This window comes from Trichechus manatus, unplaced genomic scaffold (genome assembly GCF_000243295.1).
Source record: "Trichechus manatus latirostris isolate Lorelei unplaced genomic scaffold, TriManLat1.0 scaffold00190, whole genome shotgun sequence".
Taxonomy (NCBI): Eukaryota; Metazoa; Chordata; class Mammalia; order Sirenia; family Trichechidae; genus Trichechus; species Trichechus manatus.
Window position 1 is genome coordinate 1413110 of NW_004444126.1, and position 25781 is coordinate 1438890.

The window sequence follows — 25781 nt, forward strand, 5'->3', positions numbered from 1 at the left end:
CCGTTTATTCCCTCTTTTATTGTTCTGATGCTGTTGTCATTTACAGATTAACCTCTCTGCTTCCCTGTTGTAATTCTTTTGGTTTTGCATAGTCCTTAAGAGTTCATTTCCTAGGTTGGTATCTGGCTATGTACTCACTATTTTTGATGACACCATGTTATTTCAGTGTATGGAATGTACCATGATGTATTTATTTTTAAATTGTGAGATATTTTACTCATGCAAAAATATACAAAGAAAAATTACTGTATTTAACTTCTACCATCTTAGGAATTCCTTTTCCTGGAGATATAGAATAATTTCAGTAACTAATACTTGAATCCCACTTTACCGTTTATAGTGTACTTGCATGTACATTATTTAATTTGATCCTCACTACCACCCTTTAAGTTGGATACCTTGATTATTATTTTCCTCATTATATAGATGAACTAGATAAAACTCAGAGAGGCTAAATGATTTATCCTGTACCCTAAGTCCAAACCTAAAGAAAATGAAACCCATTGCCGTCAAGTTCATTCTGACTCATAGCAACCCTGTAGGACAGAGTAGAATGGCCCCATAGGGTTTCCAAGGCTGTAAATCTTTATGGAAGCAGACTGCCACATCTTTCTCCAGTGGAGTGGCTAGTGGATTCAAATTGCTGACCTTTTGGTTAGCAGCCGAGTGCTTAACCACTGCGCCATCAGGGCTCCACCCAAAGTCCAGTTAATGTCAAACTGAAGGCTGGGCCCAGGGACCAGACATGGCTCCTGTGACTAGGCAGACCTCCAGAGCAGGATGTGGAAGAAGTCAGGACCAACAGAGCAGCCTCAGCACTCCCCCTACCCCACCTTGCTGCCCACATCAGCATTTATTACATGTGCTTACATTTTTTTGTTTCATGACTATCTCCCTTAATGACCCAGTGGGCTCTTTGAGGCCAGATACTACTGTCTTCATTTCTCCCTCTAACCCTATGCTGCCCACCACAAGGCCTGTTGTCATTGTTAGTTGCCATTGATTCCAACTCATGGCAACCCATGTGTGCAGAGTGGAACTGCATTTTATAGGAGTTTCAAGTTGTGACCTTTCAGAAGCAGATAGTCAGGACTGCCTTCCCAGGTGCCTCTGGGTGGGTTCAAACCACCACCCTTTTGGCTGGTAGTCCAGTTCTTAACCATTTGTGCCACCCTACAAGACCTAGTACGCAATGAGCACACAGTTAATGTTTGGTGAGTGAATGAGTGAATGAATGAGGCTAGATTTTGATTGTTTTCTTTCCTGTTGTTGTTGTGTGCCATCAAGTCAATTCAGACTCATAGTGACCCTACAGGACAGAGTATAACTGCCCTATCAGGTTTCCTAGGCTGTGATCTTTTCCCTGTGGTGCCACTAGTGGGTTCCAACTGCTGACCTTTCGGTTAGCAGCTGAGTGCTTAACCATTGTGCCACCAGGGCTCTTTAGTTTTCTTCCTACATACCTCTATTTTCAGTTCAGACATTTTAACAAGAACCCATCTTGATACTGTAAGTGTACTTCTGCAGGTTTTGGTCACCACTGCAAAGCTCACAGGTTGATGCTTGCGTGGAAAAGCATGCTCGAGACCAAGGGCAAGGAGAAATGTATTTGCAGACTGGATTTCCTCCACCGTTTCCAGTTCCAGCCCCGACTGGGATGTCTTAGTCATCTAGTGCTGCTCTAACAGAAATACCACAAGTGGATGGCTTTAACAAAGAGAAGTTTATTCTCTCACAGTCCAGTAGGCTACAAGTCCAAATTCAGGGTGTCAGCTCCAGGGGAGTGCTTTCTCCATTGCCTCTGGAGGAAAGTCCGTGTCGTCAGTCTTCCCTTGGTCTAGGAGCTTCTCTGCACAGGAACCTCAGGTCCAAAGGACACACTCTGCTCCCGGCACTGCTTTCTTGGTGATATGAGGTTCCCATGTGTCTCTGCTCACTTCTCTCTTTTATATCTCAAAAGAGATTGGCTTAAGACACTATCCAATCTTGTAAACCTCATCAGTATAATTGCCACTAATCCATCTTGTTAGATCATAGTGATTGAGTTTACAACACATAAGGAAATCACAGCAGATTACAGAATGGTACACAATCATACAACACTGGGAATCATGATGTAGCCAAGCTGACAGATATTTTTGGGGGACGCAATTCAATCCATGACATGGGATGAACTAGATTTGCCTTAAAGCTGCCTTCCGAGTTACATTTATGATATCCATCATCTGAAATTACTTTGTATTTATGATATATCTTATTTTGAACTGCTTCTGAAAACAATAGCTCAGCTTAGCAGCTATAGCATAGTTTATCGGGATTGTTTAAAGTGCTGTTATTGTTGACTGTAAAAACAGTATCGTAGAATTAAAAGAAATTTTAAAACCAAGACCATTCGGACCCCATCACCTAACAAGGCAGCCATTTTCTATTTCTGCATACTTCCCTCAAGGCCATGTCCGTGTACACACATTGATTTTCATGTTGTTGTCACAGGGAGCGCACAATGTTTGTTTTCTGCTATTTCCAGTTAACATTTTTTTCCATTTTTCGGCATAGACTTCATAATTACATTTTTAATGACTACATAATCCTCTGTTGAGTTGATGTACCAGAATTTACTGATACAGTCCCCCGGTGTTTGGCATTTAGATTTTCCACTAATCTGTGCCCCTGCGGTGGAGATTGTTACACATATAGCTGTGTGTCTGCTGACAATTGCTCAGGAAGCATTCCCGTGTGGAGGACTGCAGGTCAGAGTCTTGACCACGTTTGTGCTTCCTGCCCTGCTCCTCCTGGACAAGTTGTCCCAGTTTATGTCCCCAGCAGCCTGTGTGTTTACCTCCTCATACAGGGTGTCGTTTGAATTTGTTGTTTGCTAATTTAGTAGAAGTACAGTGGTACTTCGGGGTTGCTTTATTTTCCATTTCTTTGATTATTAAAAGGGATTAGCATTTTCCCTTGTAGCTCTGCTGCGTATTTCCTTGGATGTGAGTTGTCTGCTTCCACTTCCACTTCTTCGCCTGTATTTCAGTCACTTGGGGTCTTGATTGCTTTAAATCAAATCGGATGAGATCTTTCCATACAATAGCTATTGAACTTTTTCATCTGTGTTTCATATATTTCCCAATGTTGTGTTTGCCTTTTAATTTTAGGTATGTATTTGTAACAGGAAGATTTTTATTTCTGTAAGCAAATCTGTCAGTGTTTTTTTCTGTTGCTTCAAGGCGTAGGAAGCTATCCCCCCTCTGCAGAGCTGATAAATATTTAATTCTACCTTCTGTTATTTTAAATTCTTTAATTCATCTGAGTAGTATTCTAGTATAAACTGAGTTGCAAATTAAAATGTGCTTCTAGTCAGTTACTCAGACCTTTTCCTGCTCTTTTATTCTCTTCTGCAGGAATAATCCACCAGATGAAGGGTGATTATGACACTGCACTGAAGCTGCACAAGACCCACCTGTGCATCGCCCAGGAGCTGAGTGATTACGCTGCCCAGGGCCGAGCCTATGGGAACATGGGCAATGCCTACAACGCTCTGGGCTTGTATGACCAGGCAGTCAAGTACCACCGGCAGGAGCTGCAGATCTCCATGGAAGTGAACGACCGCGCCTCGCAGGCCTCCACACACGGCAACCTTGCTGTGGCCTACCAGGCCCTGGGTGCCCACGACCGGGCCCTGCAGCACTACCAGAACCACCTGAACATCGCCCGCGAGCTGCGGGACATCCAGAGCGAGGCCCGGGCCCTCAGCAACCTAGGCAACTTCCACTGTTCTCGGGGAGAGTATGTCCAGGCCGCCCCCTATTATGAACAGTACCTCCGGCTTGCTCCCGACCTCCAGGACATGGAAGGAGAAGGGAAGGTCTGCCACAATCTCGGCTATGCCCACTACTGCCTTGGGAACTACCAGGAGGCAGTGAAATACTATGAGCAGGATCTGGCACTGGCCAAAGACCTTCACGACAAATTGAGCCAAGCAAAAGCCTACTGCAACTTGGGCCTAGCGTTCAAGGCTCTGCTGAATTTCAGCAAAGCTGAGGAGTGTCAGAAATACCTACTGTCCCTAGCCCAATCCCTGAATAATTCCCAGGCAAAATTTCGAGCCCTAGGGAACCTGGGTGATATATTCATCTGTAAAAAAGATATCAATGGTGCAATAAAATTCTATGAGCAGCAGCTGGGCTTAGCTCACCACGTGAAGGACAGGAGACTAGAGGCCAGTGCATATGCAGCCCTGGGCACTGCATACCGAATGGTCCAGAAATATGACAAGGCCTTGGGCTATCACACACAAGAACTGGAGGTCTATCAGGAGCTGAGTGACTTGCCGGGGGAGTGCAGAGCTCATGGGCACCTGGCTGCTGTCTACATGGCCCTGGGGAAGTACACAATGGCCTTTAAGTGTTATGAAGAACAGCTGGATCTAGGGCAGAAGTTGAAGGATCCAAGTCTAGAAGCCCAGGTCTATGGTAACATGGGCATCACAAAGATGAACATGAATGTGATGGAAGAAGCCATCGGCTACTTCGAGCAGCAGTTGGCCATGCTGCAACAGCTCAGTGGAAATGAGTCTGTGCTGGACAGGGGCCGGGCCTACGGCAACCTGGGGGATTGCTATGAGGCCCTGGGGGACTACGAGGAAGCTATCAAATACTATGAACAATATTTATCTGTTGCCCAGAGCCTGAATCGCATGCAAGATCAAGCCAAGGCTTACCGGGGCCTAGGAAATGGACACAGGTAAAATTGACAGAGGACAAATGTGGTTGAAAACCCTGCAAAAAGAGCAGTTGTGACAGTAAGGGCAGCTTTGTGTCTGCATGACAGTTTATTGACTACAAAGCATTTTCATACACATCATCTCATTTGAGTCTTCCAACAGTTCTGTGAATTAAGCAGGTAGTATTACTACCCTTAGGTTATAGAGGAAGAAACTGAGGCCCAGAGAGGTTGGGTTAATGCCCAAGATGACACAGCTTAACAGGGGCAGTTGAGAGTCAAACCCAGGGCTCTCTGACTCCAAACCTAATGGTTTTTGACTGCATCATAATGAGCAGGATAAAAGAGATGGTAGGAATGGGAAAGGTGTGTAAATCAATTGAACTGATCTTTTCTGAATGCTTCCACAATACATGAATTTGTTTATTAATACAACGTCTGCACCCACCAATTACTGGGACACCATTGTGTGCCTTTAGGAAAAGCCATCTGATAATGTGGGGCATGAATAAGCACGTACCTTGCACCATGCATCATGCTGGGCACCTTGCATAGACATCTTACGCGGTATTTATAGTGCTCCTGTATAATCATGCATCCACTATTATCTGCTATCGGTGTGGGATTTATCATCCAGGAATTGAGGCTTGGGGAAAGGCATTCATGTGCACCACACACTAGTTTGGTCTGCCGCCAAAATCCATGCTCTTCCCACTCTTTATCATGTCACCTCTTAGCACAGAAAGACATACTGTTAGCCAAGGTGATGCTTTTCTCCTGAATGCAGGGAACCCAAGAAGGTGTCTCTCTGCCCCTGTGTGTCTGCAGGATATATGGCCTCTCCAGACAGGAAGGGGATGAGGGCTCCAGGAGTGGAGGCAGGGCAAGGGGCAAACTAAATCATCACCCACAGAGTGCTTGGAGAAGCATGGGGTGAAAGATTTACAGTCATTGTAAAGTGATTTCAAAAAAATCGTCTAAGTGGTAGTGGAAATTGGGAGGCCCGAAGAACCAAACAGCTCACTTGCTATCATTGTGCCTATTAATATATTTTATGTTTCCTCTGGGGTGTAGATCCCATTGACTCTCAGGCTCTTGGGAAGGTCACTAACGGATGCTTTTTGAATTGCTTCCCAGATTATGAAATTCCCCTGCATCTCACTCTAAGGGCACATGATAGATTTTAGCTAGAAGAGGAGTTAAGAGCTTCTATAGTAAGTGACAGTGACAAATGCTTTTCATTTTCTCAGGGGTTTTAGCATGTCTGCACCTGCATGAAATAATATCATTGCTTCTCTGTCTACGTCCCCACAGGGCGATGGGGAGCTTGCAGCAAGCCCTTGTGTGCTTTGAAAAGAGGCTTGTGGTTGCCCATGAGCTTGGGGAGGCCTTCAATAAAGCCCAGGCCTACGGAGAGCTGGGCAGTCTGCACAGCCAATTAGGGAATTACGAACAAGCCATTTCCTGCCTGGAACGCCAGCTGAACATTGCCAGAGAGATGAAAGACCGAGCCCTGGAGAGTGATGCGGCCTGTGGCCTGGGGGGCGTTTACCAGCAGATGGGGGAGTATGACTCAGCCCTCCAGTACCACCAGCTTGACCTGCAGATAGCAGAGGAAACCAACAACCCCACATGCCAGGGCCGAGCCTATGGGAACCTGGGCCTGACGTATGAATCGCTGGGGACCTTTGAGAGGGCTGTGGTCTATCAAGAGCAGCACCTGAGCATCGCTGCCCAAATGAATGACTTGGTGGCTAAGACGGTATCATACAGCAGCCTTGGGAGGACCCATCATGCCTTGCAGAACTATTCACAGGCAGTCATGTACTTACAGGAAGGTAGGTCAAAACGCCTCTTGTGGGCCCTCGGTCTACCCAAAATCGAGTTCAGGTCCACTCAGAAGGAAGCATGCAAGTTTGAGTTGGACTGAGGAGTATCTCTAAGAGCACACTGGCAGTTGAACTCCAGAACCATGGTGCCCCCACCATAGCTAGTGCTATGGTGTTTCGTTGTCCAGAATGCCTTACCTTGCTCTCTCTGACCCAGGCTGGCTTACTGTCTCTGTGATAGTGTCTACTGCTAGCCAGCTGCACAAGAAGCTGATACCTTCCTTGTTTCTCCCCGCCCTCTGCTGGGTAAACAATACATTCTCACACAGATGAATCAAGGAAGAACTAATCATGTAAGATTCAGGGCCCAAATCAGAGGAAAATGAAATCTGCTCCAAGCCCAGTTAGCCCTCTAGAAGATATCTAAATTATCAGAACTATATAAAAAGCCATTCTGATAGGGTAGTAGAGGTCTGATCCAGAGGCCTCAGTCTAAGTAGTAGAGCTGGCTCCCTCCCCAGGGTTGATCGCCCAAAGTGCTTGGGTTGGTGCCACGGTGAAGTCTTGTTCCAGGCTGACCCAGGAGCTGGCTGCTCCTCTGCCATGCAGTTACCTGGGGGCAGGTAGTCCTTTGAAGTTTCCTTCCCCGGAAGCAGAAGTCCCACAGCAATGCATTCATCCTCCACCTCTTTATGTTGTGTGGGGCCTTTTGCTCCTGAAAGCACTTCTACTCAGACATGCCCATTGGATCCTCCACACTGGAAGGGAAGAATGGAGAGAGAGGCTGACTGTCAGCTCACCCGTGAGAGGAAATGGGGCTGATTCAGGCAAAAACTCTCATTTATAGTTTCCAAGGAACTTTGCAAATAGAATTGATTTAATCTTAAATTCTCACAATAACCTTGAGAGGTGTATCTTTTTGCCCATTTTGCAGTTCAGTCAACTGAGGCTCAAAGAAGTACAGTGATTTGTCTGGGGCCACGCAGTCAGTCAGTGGCTGAGTGGGGCTCAGTCTGGGCTCTCTGACCCCAGGAACCATGCAGGGCCCTAACCTCAAAAGAACAGAGCAAGGTCGGGGCAATTATATCCTTTACTACTCCTTGTGCCTCAAGTGGGAAGCGGGGGACATAGGAGCAGGAAGCAAGGTGGAGAGTGGGCGAGGAGCTGATGGGTCAGTGTTTCCTTTGCACAAACCAGGAATGACTGGCCTGTAGGTTGAGATGTTACTGAGAGGCCAGAAGCCACTTCCCAGACCTCATCTGGCTTCTCCTCTCCCTGGGCTGGGCTCTACCTCAGTGCATCAGACATGAGTATTGGCTTTCAGTTTCCTGAAATTTGACTGGTAAAATTCCAACAGACTAAGGGTGATTTTCAGTTGAATTGGTGAAAACTATTAAACTCAGGCCCAGCACAGGACAACCTCTCAGCTGTGTTCTTTTGCAGTTCCTGCAATACTGTTTCCAGGAAATAGCTGCTTTGCTTGAGACATTGTAACATAGTTCTATACTTATTGAAAACTCTGGAGTTCGTTTTTATTGTTTCTTGTTCTTTGAAGTTTTGCAGTGATCTAAAATCTGATTTGTAGTGTCTCTCTCCACCGGCCTGTTTTGTGAATAGGCTCCACCAGAGAGAGTGCGGCAGATGCCTTCTCTCATGCCTTCTCTCGTGGGCCATGCCCGCTTCCTCTTCTCAGGAGCCTGGAGCAGGACACCTGGCAGGCCCCTTTCAGTGCTCTGAGTTGGGTCTGCAGTCACTTGCAATGACAGAACGGTTCAGTCAGAAGCCACCCAGTGCTGTCTCTCCTGGCTTTCAGATGGGCCTACATATCAGCATGGGCCCTGCCCCTGTAACACAGAGTCCTGCAGAGCCTCATGGGTGGTACCCAGTCTGAGTCTTTAGAACAGGTGTTCCAGGTGATTCAGATGGGCACCCCTGGTTAGAACTACCTGTGTTATTCAGCTTTCTCTCTTTTTTTCTAATGAAGAGAGGAGACCATGGGTGGCACAAATAGTTAAGCACTCAACTGCTAGTCGAAAGGTTGTTCGACTAGGCACCCAGAGGTGCCTCGGAAGAAAGGCCTGGTGATCTGCTTCTGATAGGTCACAGCCTTGAAAACCCTATGAAGCACAGTTCTACTCTGCACACATGGGGTTGCCAGGAGTCAGAATCAACTCCATGGCAACTAACAACAACAACATGCAACCAGTTACTGGCAAACCAGGCTCCAGAAGAGCTGGTTAGGTGGATCAGATTCCTAAGAGGTGGAAGTGGATAGAAGCTAGGGCAGGGCAGATGCCATGTCTGTTCAGTGGGCTTTTAACTGTTCACTGTTGAACCTCTGACTTGGCCGGGGAGTGTCCTGGGTGTGAGGAGACAGGAAGCAAAGCAAAGTCTCTGCTCACGCAGAGCAGACATCCCAAGGGGGCTCCCCTCACCAGGTTTTCTTCCTAATCCACTTACCCCAAATAGCAGGGTCGTCTGTTTTGGAGAATTAATGTGGTTACCTTGTTGAAGGTTAAAACAACCAGTATCCTCCTGGGTTTTCCCCCAAGAACCATTTTCTTTCATTTGTGTTCCTTTTCTGTGAGGTATTTAAAAATATAAATAATTTGCAAGTATTATTTTTGTTACTCAGTGACATGATTTAAAATTAAAATGCTATTTCTAAGTTTTCTGAGTTATATACATTTTTAAAAGCATATTTCATGAGCTTGGACCTGAGTATTGCTTTTATTATGCTCTCTACTGACTCAGTTCCTTTTCCAGAGTCTGAAACTACACAGGCCCAGCATGCTCAGAGGCAGGGTCCCGTCCACCGTGAATGAGATTAGAAGAAGGAGGCCCTTTCTTTGTGTGTTCAGTTGTGCGTAGGAACACACATGCTGTCTTTCTGCACAAGCTTCCTTCTATGAGCAGAGAGAAAGATAATGAAGGGGAGGTGATGCTGAGAATGTCTTAGTGCCCAGTGCAATAAGTGGTTGCCCTCAGATTTGGCTCCCGCAAAACCCTGGAGGTTGCTAGTGTTGCAAAATCCAGAAGCTTGCTGTGGGTAAGTGACCCAAACGGCAGGTGCCTATCTGAAGGCCATTAGAATGAGGACAGACTCATGTAAGGCTTTCGACTCATAATAGCACTTGCTTTGCAACCCACAGAGGCACATCAAAGCCTCTGACTTAAAGGAAAAGCAGATTGGACAGGAGCTGCATCAGTAGCCTCCCTGCAAAGGCAGGGTCAGGCGGTGCGAGTGTTCTGCTTTCCGGAGGAGAGCGTGTGTGCCCTCCACCAACACTGACTGGCTGCTGTGCACATGTGATGAGGAAAGAAAATACAGTTAAACCTGTGAGAGCTGAAACTTGATGGGACTGCCTTATTTTTCTGGGTCTCGAAAGTTTTCTGCCTTTGACAAGGTACAGTCTTACCACTTTTCTATCGCTCATTTTAGTGGAAAGTATTTGAGTTTTCCTTTTCTGACAGGTTTCTGCCTTATACAGATTCTGGCTTTTGCAGGTTTTATTGTATTATCTTGGCTTCTGCACTGTGGAACTGTCAGGAAATGATTTTACCAGCCAGAGAATCAGGTTTGATAAATTTATAGGCCAGGAGTATTCATTTGCAAAGCTAAGTGTTTCCCAACAGAGAGGGTGGCCAGGTCAGGTTCCATTTGTTTCCGAGTTTTTGCCTGCCCTGCAAACCTGTCTCCTGCTGATAGCTATCTCTGAGCTCTTGCTGGGGTGTCTTAGAGTGGCCTGGAAAGGTTGCTGCCAACACAGAAATTGAAGAGAATGCTTTCTCTGCCTGGCTGACTCAGCTCTTGTCCTGCATTTTATCTGGCTGTGTTGTGAACATTCTTTACATCTACCTGAAGCAGAATGACCCTGCAGGCCTCCTTGGCATGGTGGAATGTCTGTCTTCTGTGTTTCCTCAAAATTTCTCTGTCTGGTTTCAGGTCTAAGGCTAGCTGAGCAACTGGGCCGAAGAGAAGATGAGGCCAAAATCCGCCATGGGCTTGGCCTCTCTCTTTGGGCTAGTGGAAATCTGGAGGAGGCCCAGCATCAGGTGAGCAGGAGAACCCCTGACCCAAATGGATGTTGTTTCCAGAAACAGGGAAGAACTTGGGATTACTGTCCTAGTGGTGATGACATTTGTCAGAGGGTGCCACCCTCCACCCTTGGGCTGATGTACAGGATTTCCAGCCAGTGCCAGCCCAGAAGTGCTAAACCTAAGTAAAGATTCTTGCTTACTCGTGTAATAGATTTCTCAAAAATTTCTTTGGAATTCTTGTGTTATGAGCCACTGTTGCTCATTAAACCTTAATATGAAGTAACATGCATTTTATGATGGAAGCAATCCAAGAATTCATAATTATTGCATTTAATGTTCTTATAGATTTCTAGTTATATCAATAGACATAGCTCCCCCATTTCATTCTCTTTCTCTCCCCGCCTTCCTACCTCCTTCTCTAGTTTTCTTTCTCAGTAAGTTCATCTTCCTGCATGTGTACAAATAGTTGAAGTCCATTAGCATGCTAGTTCTGGAGATAAGAAGGGTACCTGGAGTTACAGGCTTGCTCTGTTAGGGTGGAGGAGTTCTGAGGTGGCTACATCTAAAATTACATACTCATCCATTTAGCCAGTGTGTGAGTAATTGCTGCAGAGGACATTGTGCTAGGCAAAGGGGGAACAAGGAGAAGTAAATCAAGGCTCCTCTCCTGGCTCACAAGACTTTAGGATGTAATATGACTGAATTCGTGCCATAGCATGCTGGAAAGTTATAGTATCTTACTGTACTTTTTAAGCCATTAGAGGCAATTTGAGAAATTAACCCTCTAATGTAGAATGCTAACCATGCCCTTTTTAGAGATGAAGAAACTAAAGCTCTGAGTCTTGCCAAAAGTCACACAGCAGATTAGTGGCAGAGTTAGGGATAGATTCCTCGATCTTAATCTAAGTCTCTTAGTCTTAGAATTCTTTTTTTTTTTTTTTTAATTTGCATAAGCTTAGAATTGGACACTGTGCTTTCCAGCATAGAAGTCTCAATCAGAACAGTCTGGTGGGCTCACTGATGGAGAAGCCAGTCAGCGCAGCAGGGCAGTGTCACCATCAGGAATGTCAAGCGTCCAGTCCTGAGGGTACCTGTGGACGTGGTGTTGTGGTTTCTAGTGTGGCCAGGGCTCCTGTGAAACTTTTTCAGTGAAGAGCTGAGCACTGCGGTGGAGGGCTACGTCTGATTTGGCTCCACAGCACTGCGCTGCCTGTGACGAAGAGCTTCCTCTCCTGAGAGCAGCTTCCCGTCTCCTTTCCCCCAGCCTCACCCATTTCCAAGTGCCTCCGCCACACCAGGTCCAACTCTAATCCTCAGGTGTAGTGAGATCTGGACTGGTAAACAATGGTCATTTGATGGCTTTTTTGTTCTAGTCAAAGTTAGCACTTGGTTGGATTAATAGCTTAAATTTTTACTTAAATCCATCTTTCAAGCCGTAAGTCTATAACCTCTGTCTTTTAGATACCCCTATCTGTCAAAAACTGACTACATAAACTATAATTTGCAGAGTATGATCTTTTCAGATCCACAAGGACCCACCTGGAAATAAAGATTAATCTTTTCAAACCTTTGTAAACAGTCTTTAGGTTGTGCATCAAGATGTGAGCAAAAGTTGTGTCTAGTCTGTAAGCAACTGGACATAGGTTTATGGATAATGGGTGGCCTTCTTTGTCCCCTGCTTGCAGCTCTACAGGGCATCGGCCTTGTTTGAAACAATCCGGCACGAGGCGCAGCTGAGCACAGACTACAAACTCTCCCTCTTCGACCTGCAGACATCCTCCTACCAGGCCTTGCAGCGGGTGCTGGTCAGCCTTGGTGAGAGCAACTGGGGTTCTGGTTTGTGTGTACATGTGCACCTCGGTGTGTAAGTTGCTCAGTGGTTGCTGTGATGAGATAGGACTCATTACAACAGACTGGGAAGCCACAACCACAATCCAGTCATTGAAAATTTGTTCATTTGTTCAACAAATATCTCCAGAGCACCTACTGTGTGCTGAACACTGACCCTGGGGATTTGAAGTCAGGAAGACCTGGCTCCTGACCTCAGGAAGCTCTGAGCCTATGGAGAGACATAGATCAATGAGTCTAGAACAGCATGATTGGTGCTAGGGTAGAGTAAGCTCAGATGCTGTGGAAGCAAAACGGCTCAGCAGGCAGACCCAGGAGGCAGAGGAGGTGAGCCGGAGACAGGGGTGCTTAAGCCAGGTGTTAGTAGGGAGAGGGAAGCAAGCAGGAGACCATCAGCTCTCCCTGACTAAGGGGGAATACCCGAGAAGACGCCTGGCCTCTTCTCTATTTCCTCAGCTGCACATCTGCCCATGCTGCTGTCTAGTAAATGTGTTTGCTAGCCAGTCCGCCCCCTGGGTTGGGACATCGTCTGTGATAACCCTTCCAGGCCTGTGTGATGGCGGCTCTGTGTGTGCTCCATTGCACCGGCGCAGCGTGCCGTCTTCCCTCACCTGGGCCTCCACTCTCACAGCCACCCCCTTGCAGCTCCCCATCCTACTCCTCTTCCCGGGCCTACCCGTCTCTCCAGGCCATTGTCCCCAACCCAGAGCCTGGCTTGAGGAGGCACTCATTGTAACTAACAATGTCTTTGAAGGTGCATGGTGAGGCCTATTCAATAACCTGTCTTTTGCCGTATGTACGTGAATATTCCAGCTTCCCCTTGAAAAATGTATCTATTAAATGTGTTCATTGCCTGATATTACAATTTATTATCTATTATAATCACAGTGTTAAGTCTGTCTAGCACTTTGGGGCCAATTTTCTAATGTGCATAGAGATGGTCCCTGCTGTTTCAGTTAATAACTTAATAGTGTAAAAGGAGACATTTGCATACACACATAGAAATCCTCACTTTCTCCTGAAACCCGAGCTGCAGGGAAGCCAGGCACCCTTGAAGTGCTGGTGGAGCTGCAGCATCCCACCCCTGCCTCTGCCCCCACCGCCCCAAATTTGACCCCAGTTCTAGCACCTCTTCCGTATTTCTATTTATGACACAAGCAAACGGATTAACCTTCTGCATTGCATTCCTTCGGCACTTACATGCAATCCTGACTTTAAACCCAGTGGTTTTGTATTTTTTGTGCTTTTATATTTGTGCATCAGCTTCTAAACTAGATTCCTGACGTGTGTCTTAGGGGAAGTGGGATTTGAAATTGAATTGAAAGGCTGAGGCCAAGCTTGCCAGTCAGTGAAAGGGGAAATGGCCCACCAGCGGCAGGCCAGCGTGTGTATAAACACACAGAGGTGTGGGTGGGGGAAATGTGGAGAGGGTGGGCTGGAGAGTGTGGCACACGGAGGGGCTGCATTGCAGAGGGACTGAAAAGATGGCCAGGAGACACATCATGTAGCTCCCACCTGTCCATGCTGAGAATCCAAGTAGAGCAGGGGAGTGAGGTAACGAGAGAAGTAGTGCAAAGTGTCAGGCCCTACGAGCCAAGGGAAAGGGGTTATGAGGGTCAGAGGCCAGGTCAGGGAGCAGCCCAGGATGGGGAATAGAGACAGGTTCAGGAGGAGGGCTCTAAACCAAGTCATCTCTCTCGTGGTGCTGGCTGTAGACAAGAGGAGTGCCCGATGGCTCAGGTGGGCATGGAGTCCGTCCTGTTGGATCTGAAAATGTGGGTTTTGTAAGACTGCACACTGCACCCTCATCCGAGACAGGTTGTTGAATATTAAACAGAGGGACTGGGACATGTCACACTTAGGAGTGTGGCAGCAGTGAGGTTTCTCTCATGATCTCTGTACCTGCTGTCCTCTGTCCTGAGTTGGCACACTCACGTGGCCTTCGGTCTATCCCTGTGTCTCCTAGGCCATCACGATGAAGCCCTGGCCGTGGCAGAGAGAGGAAGGACAAGGGCATTTGCTGACCTTCTGGTGGAGCGACAAACAGGACAACAGGACTCTGACCCCTACTCCCCGGTCACCATTGATCAAATCTTAGAGATGGTTAATGGCCAGAGGGGCCTAGTGCTGTACTACTCCCTGGCCGCAGGCTACCTGTACAGCTGGCTGCTTGCTCCTGGGGCAGGTGAGATCTCCGTCTGTGGGAACAGGGCAATTAAGACACCAGACCTGTGAACTGCTAATGAATAGAGGTGGAAGAGGTTCATTATCATAGATCAGACAAAGGAGCTGACACTGGCTTCCACAACACCTCAGCCACGGTGGATGTTCCATAGTGGGGAATTCAATTAATAAGGTAGCCCAGCTTTCTCAGTCCCTCAAGAAATCTCTGCGCCTCACTGGTGAGTGTGGAAGCATTTATCAAGTAGGACTAAGAGCAGGAGGATTAATTTCACTAGCAGCCCTATTTGTAGGCAGCTGTTGTACATTAACTAATAAAGTGACGACGGCAAGCCCTAAAGAGTTCTTTCTGGGTATGATTTCATAATCGTGATCCTTGTCATGGTAAAGTTAAAGAGACTAAAATGATAATAGCCATTCTATCAGTATTTAAATGAAGTCTTATGCTTGAAATTTCTGGCTTTAGCAGAACCCATTTTTAACCAGTTCTGTTATAAATCTAGTTTAGATGTAAAAATCCACTTCGATTACTTTGGCATTAAATGTTCAGGCTGTAACATTTCACTAAATTCAGACCCACTAATTAGCTGTGAGGGCCATATTTTTTGCATAATAAAATGCTGATGGCTTTGCCATGTTTGGAGACACACCAGCTCCAATTACAGTTTATTGACTGAATAAGGAAGTGGATCTGATAATTGGGAATCTTGAAGAACGGGCTTCTTGACTATCTGTAAGCCAATTGTACAAAGTTCAACTGCCAGAGAGAATTGACAAGATTTTCTTGATTATGTTTCTGTCCCTTTCATTTAAAAAGAAAAAAAGTGACAGCTGGTTGACGGCTCCCAGATGCTTCTTAGGTTCTGAGCACTCACAGCTCTACATTCTCTGCCTCCGACTTATTTGTTATAATCATTTCCCCCTTAATTTCATGTTCTTTATGGGCTCTCTCACAAAGAATACTCTTAGCTCCCACCTTTTTGTGCTAAAGGTTTTAAATCATGACCTTCATGGGGACTTGGTTAATGGTCGCCACAGTGGAATCCTCGTGTATCACTATCACAGCTCCCAGATATGGCGCAGACACCCGTGAGGACAAGGTTGATAACTGGGGGGTATCAAGCTTTTTCTCTCTGTGTTTGTTACGTTTCGGGGACGTGACTTGACAGGTGGTATATCCATATCCCTGTAATAATGAGCTATGTATAATGAGGCACCTATTGTTTCTCTTTCCATTCCTCTTTGCTCTTAATGAGCCTCTAAAGCTTTCGCTGGGGCTGTAATCCAATCAGAGAGGACCAGCATTTTCCAGGGCTGACATACCTCATTTCCATTTGAGAATATGTCTGATGTTTGTTGGCAGTAAACCTCTGTTTCATCCAGCCGTCAGTTTTTTGCTCCCTTAATCCATTAATGATCTTTGACTAGTTAGTCTTATTTAAAAATGGTTTAAAATGTTATCTGGCCTTTAAACTACGTATTTATTTTGATTTACTTTTTTTTGAAATGAAAGGTCTTTGAGTAACACAGTTTCCAGTTGGCTAACTATATTTTTATTCAGGATTTCTATGTCTGCAAGAGTATCTTGGCATACTAATGCACAGTTCCTGAAAGGAGGCTTTCCCTACTTGGTGCTTCCGAGAAGCATCTGTTTTGAAATATATATGAAGTGGTCACAATTCCAGAAGCTTCTGGATATATCGCCAAAAGCAAAAGCTGAATCTTGAGCTCTCTGGTTTCAAGCACCAAACCTGATGGTAAAAACTGTGAAAAGGATTCTGACCAAGCTTCTGGAAGCACTCTTGAGACCTTGTGTTTCAAGGTTTCTTCACATGGGAATGGCATGCTTGTCAAAGAAGTCCTATAGCATTAGCATTCCCACCCCCGGCCCTCCCCTGCGCCCCAACTGTGTGTAACGTTGGCTGTGCCTGTTGTGTTTCAGGAATTCTCAAGTTTCATGAGCACTATCTGGGTGATAACACGGTGGAAAACTCCAGTGACTTCCAGGTCGGCAGCAGTGCAATCCTTCCTGCAGCAACCAGCTCAGCCCTGGAGCAGCACATCGCCAGTGTCCGGGAGGCCCTGGGGGTGGAGTCTTACTACTCCAGGTAGTAAACGTTCCCAAGTCTATCTTTAGATACTATCTAGGAGGGTTTTTTTTTTTTTCTTTAATGAATATTCTATTTGAGCTAATAGGAGAAATATTTTGATATACACACTTTTGTGCTCAGTGTATCCACAGTTCCTGCAGCCAAAACAGATTCGTATCTCTGGGGTGCAAGCCCCGTAGTGGACTGTCTTTATGATTTCTGGTAATTTCCCTTCAGACAGGAAAGGGCCTCATCAAAGATGCCCATTCTTTAAGGAGGTTCATAGACTTAAACATAAGCATGATTTTGAATTTAATATACCAATTAATTAAGACTGAGATTAGTTTTTGGTTGTAAACAGATTCATACTAAGGTTGAACACATGTTTGAGAGACTAATTTAGTACTAGTGACTGGATATAGGCACAGATCTGTGCATTGGGGGGTTGAGATGAAGGAAGTTGAGGTCTCAAATATCAAGAATAGAGAAGGGAACTGCTTTTTGCAAAAGTTATAAGCTTATGAAAACAGTCTACATTTTATCATGTATGGTTGACTATTTTACATATAGGAGATAATTTCCGAAAATGTCCTTCTTCTGGGGAAAATTGAGAGAAGAGGGTACCTTGGAGCATAAGCAGATTTCCCAGGCATCTCAGTCCTCCACCCAGTGGTTAATAAGTGTCGAGAATATCTGTTTGTCAGAGAATCTGTTGTGTTAGCTGATGTCAAGTCCTAAGAACATCTGCTTATCTCCTGAATGGTATCGTTTGTAATCAGGAAAATCCTGAGGTGTTGCTATGATTTCTTAAGAGATGCTGAACCCAGACTTCTGAGTGTGTGGTGGTCCCTGCCAGCAGCTGGCCTGATCTTGGGAGTACTTATGAAGTTGGGGAGGGGTTCTTAGGTGAAAAATAATCACTGGATCATGTAATGCCAAGATTGAAAGAGGCTGCAGTGGTTATCTGGTCCCACCTTTCATTTAACAGAAGCCAACACTGACATGGGACTTGCTGACAGCCACATTAGTGGCAGAGCCAGGATCAAAAACATCTCACCCAGACTCCCAGGCCAGCGCTCATTCTGTTTTTAATTATCAAAGTTAATATCATATTTTGAGAAAATAGCCAACTCGTATAAGAATGTCATCCCTAGCTTCTGTTTTTATGAAGTATGAACAGGAATCAGCAACATGCACACATTCTTGCCTTATTTCTCTGATAACTGCTGTGCATCCTGGAGCATCCCCATCCTTAACTCTGGGTGGTGGTATGGCAGTTACAGGAGCTTGACGATGTGTCAACCCAGGCACTTGTAAGTAAGTCTTCCCTCTGCGATTTAAAAGGTAGATGACTATAAAATAGATTAGACAGGGGCATGCAAAGCTGCTTCAAGAGACAGAAAGGCCCTCAGACCAGTGTGATTAGACTGTAACCTTAGCGAAAGTATTGAATATGCAAAGGAGGACTTAGAGGGGAATGGTTGGCCAGCAATAGAAGCACAAAAAGACAAGGCAGACTTGGTAGTACCCATTTTTGACACTGTCAAAGGAAGAGAGAATCTTGGCAAAGCATCTTGAAGTTCCACTGGTAAGGCTGTTCCTTCAGTGGACATGAGGTCATCATGTTCTCTTATCCTCCTACCTTCCCTCCCTCCCACTAGTATTTGAGTGTCTACTGTGTACAAGGCACTCTGCTAGAGATTGGGGTTGAAGTGATGAACAAGACTAACATACTCCGTGCTCTTATGGACCTGACAGATAGTCAACAGAGTCTACACAGTCTTTTAATGAAAACTGTAATAAGTGCTTAAAATTTCTGGGTGTAACGAGAATGTGTAAGCGGAGTGGGGAGCAGGGGGACCTATAATGAGAGTTAAGAAGGCTTCCCTGAGGAGGGAATATTTGAGCTGAGCTCTGAAGCATGATGAGAAATAAACTAAATGAAGGGCACCCTAGGCAGTATTCACATAACCTTAAGCAACCCTGGGTGGACAACCTCTTAGATTGTCTTCCTGCCTTCTGTTGTTCAGGTCCCATGCTTCTTGGTCAACCTTTCTGGTTATCATTTGGTTTCACATGTTAATCTACTTGCAGGTAGAAAATGTGTGTAATAAACTGGCATTCCAGTTTGTGCAACTCGGTGTAAACTTAGACAAGGAAAGTTAGCTCTAGAGAGACAAAGCCTCTTTGGGCATGCTGAAGACATCAGGTTTTTAAGTGTAAAAGGCCACAGTCCAGAGCTGGAACTGAGATAAAATCATAAAGGTAACCAGCGTGAGGCACCTGCCACTTGAAACCTTTGTACCTGCAAAGGTGGTTTCTCTGTGCACCATCTTCCTTACACCAACACCCAAGTCATCTCAGTCCAAACCAACCATCGACAGGGCTCAGCCTGTATCCTCAAATGATATGGATTTCATTTGATCCCAGTTTTCATATGTCTAGATTAAAATTCACCATAAAGAGAAAGGAGATCACCCTTTGACTCACTCTTCCCTGCCCACCTCTTCACTGGGCACAATGATTTAACTCCAAACACTTGCATCTAAGCAGTTCTTTTATGTGCTACTAGAAGTTGAGTAATTCTGCTCCCAGGTGCCTTTTGAATTGAAAAACGGTGCCTGGGTTATAGTTCAGCTCTTCATCAGTGGAGAGAGAGAAGGACTGCCACTTGCTTGTGTCCCCAGGTTAATCTTTCCCCTCTGTCCTGGATGAGACCTTGGGGATCTCTGGGGCGCTGTGCGGTCAGACACTCAGCATCACGTGCTTGGGCTGCCTTCCGTAGCTTCGATTCCCAGCTCAGACTGCCAGTAATAAGGTTATTCCTGTTGCTTTGGATAAGACTTGTTAGAAATGTGTTTTTTTTGTGAGCTTAAGCTCAGGTTCTTGATTATGACACTAAAATCAAACACTTTAGTGGCATGCTTTGAATTTACTGGAATGGAATTTTTGTGAGACTCTGGTTTCTCACCTAACAGTTTCATGAAAACACTGAGAAATTTTTAATGGCAGATATTATTTTTCATCCATAAAACTAGCAAATGTTTTTAATGCCATAAAATTCAGTGATGGTAAGGATACAGTGAATGAGCAGTATCACATACCAAGAATATAAATTGATTTAAAACCAAAAAACCAAACCCATTGTCATTGAGTCAATTCTGACTCATAGTGACCTATAGCGACCCAATAGGACAGAGTAGAACTGCTCCATAGGGTTTCCAGTGCTGTAATCTTTATGGAGGAAGACTGCCACATCTTTCTCCTGTGGAGCAGCTGGTGGGTTTGAACCACTGACCTTTTGGTTAGCAGCTGAGTGCCGCCAGAGCACCTTATAAATTGGTTTAGATTTTCTAAAAATAATTTTGCCAGTAGTATCAAAAATCTTTAAAATGTTCATGCCCTTTACCCAATAATTCTCATTTTAGAAAGTAGAATAAAGATTTATACATAGAGATATTTATCATAGGTCTATTTAGTGTAGAAAAAAATGGAAAACAACCTAAATATCCAATGCTAATTGAATAGCAAACAAATTATTTTATATCTACCCAGTATACTATTAGGTTGCAATTAAAATTATGTCTACATTCAACATTGTGAAAATGTCAATTCTACTCAAAGCAATCTACAAATACAATGCAATCCCAATCCAAACACCAACAGCATTCTTTAACAAAATGGAAAAACTAATCATTAACCTGATATGGAAAGGAAAGAGGCTCCAGATAAGTAAAGTACTATTGAAGAAGAAAAATAAAGTAGGAGGACTTGCACTACCTGACCTCAGAACCTACTACACGGCTATGGTAGTCAAAACAGCCTGGTACTGGTATAATGACAGACATATTGACCAGTGGAACACAATTGAGAACTTAGACATAAATCCATCCACCTATAGTCACCTGATTTTTGACAAAGACCCAAAGTCCATTAAATGGGGAAAAGAGTCTTTTTAACAAATGGTGCTGGCAAAACTGGATGTCCATCTGTAAAAAAATGAAACAGGAGCCATACCTACCACCGTACACAAAAACTAATTCAAAATGGATCAAAGACCTAAATATAAAACCAAAAACTATAAAAATCATAGAAGAAAAAATAGGGTCAATGCTCGAGGCCCTAATATACAGCATAAATAGGACACAAACCATGGCTGGCAATACACAAACACCAGAAGATAAGCTAGATAACTAGGATCCTCTAAAAATTAAACACTTATGCTCATCAAGAGTAAAAAGAGAGCCTACAGACTGGGGAAAAAAATTGACTATAAATCTGACAAAGGTCTAATCACTAAAATCTATAGGAAAATACAACACCTCTACAACAAAAAGACAATCCAATTAAAAAATGGGCAAAGGATATGAACAGACACTTCACCACCGAAGACATTCAGGCAGCTAACAGACACATGAGGAAATGCTTGTGATCACTAGCCTTTAGGGAAATGCAAATCAAAACCACAATGAGATACCATCTTACCCCAACATTACTGGCTCGAATCAAAAAAACAGAAAATAACAAATGTTGGAGAGGCTGCGAGTAGATTAGAACAGTTATGCACTGATGGTGGGAATATAAAATGGTACAACCATTTTGGAAGACAATATGGAGGTTTCTTAAAAGCTAGAAGTAGAATAGAAATACCATACGACCCAGCAATCCCACTCCTAGGAATATATCCTAGAGAAATAAGAGCCATCACATGAATAGACATATGCACACCCATGTTCATTGCAGCATTGTTCACAATAGTAAAAGGATGGAAACAACCTAAGTGTCCATCAATGGATGAATGGATAAGCAAACTATGGTACATACACACAATGGAATACTACGTAACAATAAAGAACAATGATGTATCTGGGAAACATCTCACAACATGGATGAATCTGGAGGACATTATGCTGAGTGAAATAAGTTAATCACAAAAGGACAAATACTGTATGAGACCACTATTATAAAAACTGATGAAAAGGTTTACACACAGAAACAATCTTTGATGGCTACTAGGGAGGGGAGGGATGGGGAGGGAAAAACACTAACTAGACAATAGGTAAGTGGTAACACTGGTAAAGGGTAAGACAGTACACAATACTGGGGAAGTCAGCACCACTTGACTAAGGCAAGGTCATGGAAGCTTCATAAACACATCCAAACTCCCTGAGGGATTGAATTACTAGCTGAGGGCTGGGAACCATGGTCTCGGGGGGACATCTAGCTCAATTGGTATAACATAGTTTATAAAGAAAATATGCTGCATCCTACTTTGGTGAGTAGCATCTGGGGTCTTAAAAGCTAGTGAGCAGCCATCTAAGATACTCCACTGGTTCCACTCCATCTGGAGCAAGGGAGAATGAAGAAAACCAAAGATGCAAGGGAAAGATTAGTTCAAAGGACTAATGGACTACAAGTACCACAGCCTCCACCAGACTGAGTCCAGCACAACTAGATGGTGCCCAGCTACCACCACTGACTGCTCTGACAAGGATCACAATTGAGGGTCCCAGACAGAGCTGGAGAAAAATGTGGAACAAAATTCAAACTCATGAAAAAGAAGACCAGACTTACTGGTCTGACGGAGACTGGAGAAACCCAAGAGCGTGGTCCCTGGACACCCTTTTAACTCAGTACTAAAGTCACTCCTGAGGTGACTTCAGCCAAAGATTAGACAGGCCCATAAAACAAAATGAGACTAAGTGGGCACACCAGCTCAGGGGCAAGGATGAGAAGGCAGGAGGGGACAGGAAAGCTTGTAATGGGGAATCCAAGGTCAAGAAGGGGACTGTTGACATGTCATAGGCTTGGCAACCAATGTCACAAAACAATATGTGTATTAATGGTTTAATGAGAAACTAATTTGCTCTGTAAACCTTCATTTAAAATACAATTAATCAATAAATAAAATTACATCTACAGAAGATTTTTAATCACAAAACCAAATGTTTGTGACAAAATTAAGTGAAAAATTAGGATATAGAATTATTGTACAATGTATAATTTTAATTTTATAATTTATACAAATTATCTGTGTGAAAAGTAAGAAAAAATCTTGGAAGGAAATAGGCCATAGTGTTAAGGGTTATTATAGGTGGATGGATGGTAGAATTATTGATGCCTCATATTTTATCCTGTATGCTTTTCCTTCCTTTTCAGTTTTTTTCACAATGAGCATATATTGCTTTTTTAATCAGAAATAAATAACCACAAACAAACAGCTCTGTCACTCAAAAGGAAAAAAAAAGTCCCTTTCTGTAATTTTATTTTGCAGAGAATAAAATCCAAATTTCGGAGCCTGGCATCGTGAGACCTGGCTCTAGGAAGGCGTTCAGTGTTTATTTGACTTTCTTGTCTCTGGGGGACACCAAGAAGCTCCAGCTGCCGTGCCTTCCTCTCCACTCTCTAAGCGTACCCTGTTAACTCCCACTCCGAGCTTAAACAGATCTTGGGAGTCTCTGGGTCTGGATCTGTATGTGCAGCCACCCATTAAACGTGTCTCCCTGAGCATCTTCTAGGTGTCGGTAGTCTACGGTATCTAAAGCCCAACTCTTGAGTTTCTTCATTTCTGCCTAAATCCTCATCTTGGTACTTGGTGCCATCGTATAGCTAGTTGCTTACCCCAAGACCGAAGCATCACCCTTTATTCTTTCTCTCCCTCATTCCAGTCCATAAGTAAATGCAGATTCTCCCTATAAAATACATTTTGAATCCATCCACTTCTGTCTCCCCTGCCATGAGTGCAGCAGGTCACTGTCATCTGTATCTGAACCATTGCTATGCCTCATCTCTGACCTCCCTGCTCCTACTTGTCCTCTCGTGGTCTTCCAGTCCCCATCAGACAGAGGGGTCTCTCCAAGATGTGCATTCCCCTAGTGGCTCAGTGGTTAAGAGCTCAGCTGCTGACCAAAAGGTTGGCAGTTTGACTCCACCAGCCTGTCCTTGGAAACCCTATGGGGCAGTTCTGCTCTGTCCTATAGGCTCACTATGAGTCAGAATCGACTTGACAGCAATGGGTTTGGTTTTTTCTTTAACCCAGGCCTGGCCCTTAGTGAGATGTACATAAATTTGAACCAAAAGTCAACAGAAGATACCATGTGAGCAGTCTCCCTGTTCCTGCTGGGCTGGTTTACTGACTCTCTTTCTCTAGTGGGTATAAAATACACTCTGCCCCTAGAAATTGAGCCTCCATGCCTTGGGGGACACCATCATTCAATTACCCTCTGCCCAGCTGTGGTGTCCTTGTTATTCTGCAGACCATTTTTGCTCCCCTTAATGGCATCTTGCTGCTGAAAGGAAGTAAAATGTTACAAAGGAGTTTCTGAAAATGGATTTAAAAAATGAAAGAATTGCTTTTATTAAGCATTTAATAAGAACTTCTAGTCCCTTCCTCCCGGATCAAAAGAGGCATAGGTTGAAACCACTGTATAGAACATGAAGCTTCCTTAAGGGAGATGTTATGAATTTCAACACACACCTTCGACGTTTAACTCTGATATTTAGCCAGAGTCTGTAGTAGGTGGGTTGCTCCCTGGCACCTGGGAGTGTGCAGTGGCACTTTGGGGATGCTCGGCTGACTGCTGGAACACTGACAGGCAGTGGCCACTAGTCAGGCAGGTCTAAACAGTCTCCCAAAGGGTTGTAAATAAACTGCAGTCATAGACCACCCTCATGTGGGAGAAACACTCTTTCATGTAAATGAATATTAAACCTTGATCAACTATAGCTGTTATGTCTTTTTTCTTCTTCTTGGTGTATTTCTGTATTTCTGAATTTTCTACAGGGAAAGTTATTTTGTAATCAAATACATTTTATTTTAAAACACTGATTAGATTATACTAATTTATAAATGCTGATGACTCCATTTGGTTCTTGACTGACTACAAGTGGCAAATATTAATTATTAAATATTAGCAATACAAGTGTCAGAGGAGGTATGGATCCACAGGCTATTTTATATGTGGCTGGTGGGGGAGTTAACTGGTATAACCACATCAAAAGGCAGTTTGCCATTACCCCCTAAAGTTGAATATTCACATACCCTTTTACCCAGGTATACACCTTACACATAATATCTAAGAGATTTCTTGCGCCTGAACAAGAATGTTCAGAGTGGCATTGTAAACAGCAGCAAAAACCTAGAAACAACCCAGTGCCATCAGTGAGAGAGTGAATGGGTAAATGGTGTATTCACAAAATGGAATATTATTTGGCAGTCAAAACAGATGAGCCGTAGTGAACCCGAAGTAAGTCTTAGAAATATAATGAAAAAAGTAGGTCCCAAAATACTATCTTCAGCATGACACTTTTTTTGAAGGGGTGCCATCAAGTCAATTCCAACTCATAGAGACCACATGTGACAGAGCAGATATGCCCTGTGGGGTTTTCCAGACTGTAATCTTTTTTTTTTTTTTTAATTGTGCTTTAAGTGAAAGTTTACAGTTCAAGTTAGTTTCTCATACAAAAATTTGTACACACATTGTTATGTGACTCTAGTTGCTCTCACTATAATGTGACAGCACACTCCTCCTTTCCACCCCAAATTTCCCATGTCCATTCAACCACATGTCCCTTTTTGCCTTCTCATCTTACCTCCAGACAGGAGCTGCCCATTTAGTCTCATGTATCTACTTGAGCTAAAAAGCACACTCTTCACGAGTATCATTTTATGTCTTATAGTCCAGTCTAATCTTTGTCTGAAGATTTGGCTTTGGGAATGGTTTCAGTTCTGGGCTAACAGAGAGTCCAGGGGCCTTGTCTTCCGGGGTCCCTCCAGTCTCAGTCAGACCATTAAGTCTGGTCTTTTTATTAGAATTTGAGTTTTGCACTCCACTTTTCTCCTGCTCCATCAGGGACTCTCTGTTGTGTTCCCTGTCAGGGAAGTCATTGGTGGTAGCTGAGCACCATCTAGTTCTTCTGGTCTCAGGCTGATGAAGTCTCTGGTTTATGTGGCCCTTTCTGTCTCTTGGGCTGATACTTTCCTTGTGTCACTGGTGTTCTTCATTCTCCTTTTCTCCAGGTGGGTTGGGACCAATGATGCATCTTAGATGGCCACTTGCTAGCTTTTAAGACC

At 44.2% G+C, this 25781-nt stretch overlaps 1 protein-coding gene across 1 annotated transcript in view; it reads left to right on the forward strand.

Moving 5' to 3' along the window:
• TTC28 (tetratricopeptide repeat domain 28) overlaps nucleotides 1-25781 on the forward strand; it is a 703674-nt gene that overhangs the window by 567428 nt on the left and 110465 nt on the right. Inside the window, exons 7-12 of the mRNA XM_023741786.1 lie at nucleotides 3399-4740; nucleotides 6034-6557; nucleotides 10495-10604; nucleotides 12275-12404; nucleotides 14404-14622; nucleotides 16561-16726. Coding sequence (XP_023597554.1) covers nucleotides 3399-4740; nucleotides 6034-6557; nucleotides 10495-10604; nucleotides 12275-12404; nucleotides 14404-14622; nucleotides 16561-16726 — 2491 coding nt within the window. The remainder of the gene's footprint in view (nucleotides 1-3398; nucleotides 4741-6033; nucleotides 6558-10494; nucleotides 10605-12274; nucleotides 12405-14403; nucleotides 14623-16560; nucleotides 16727-25781) is intronic.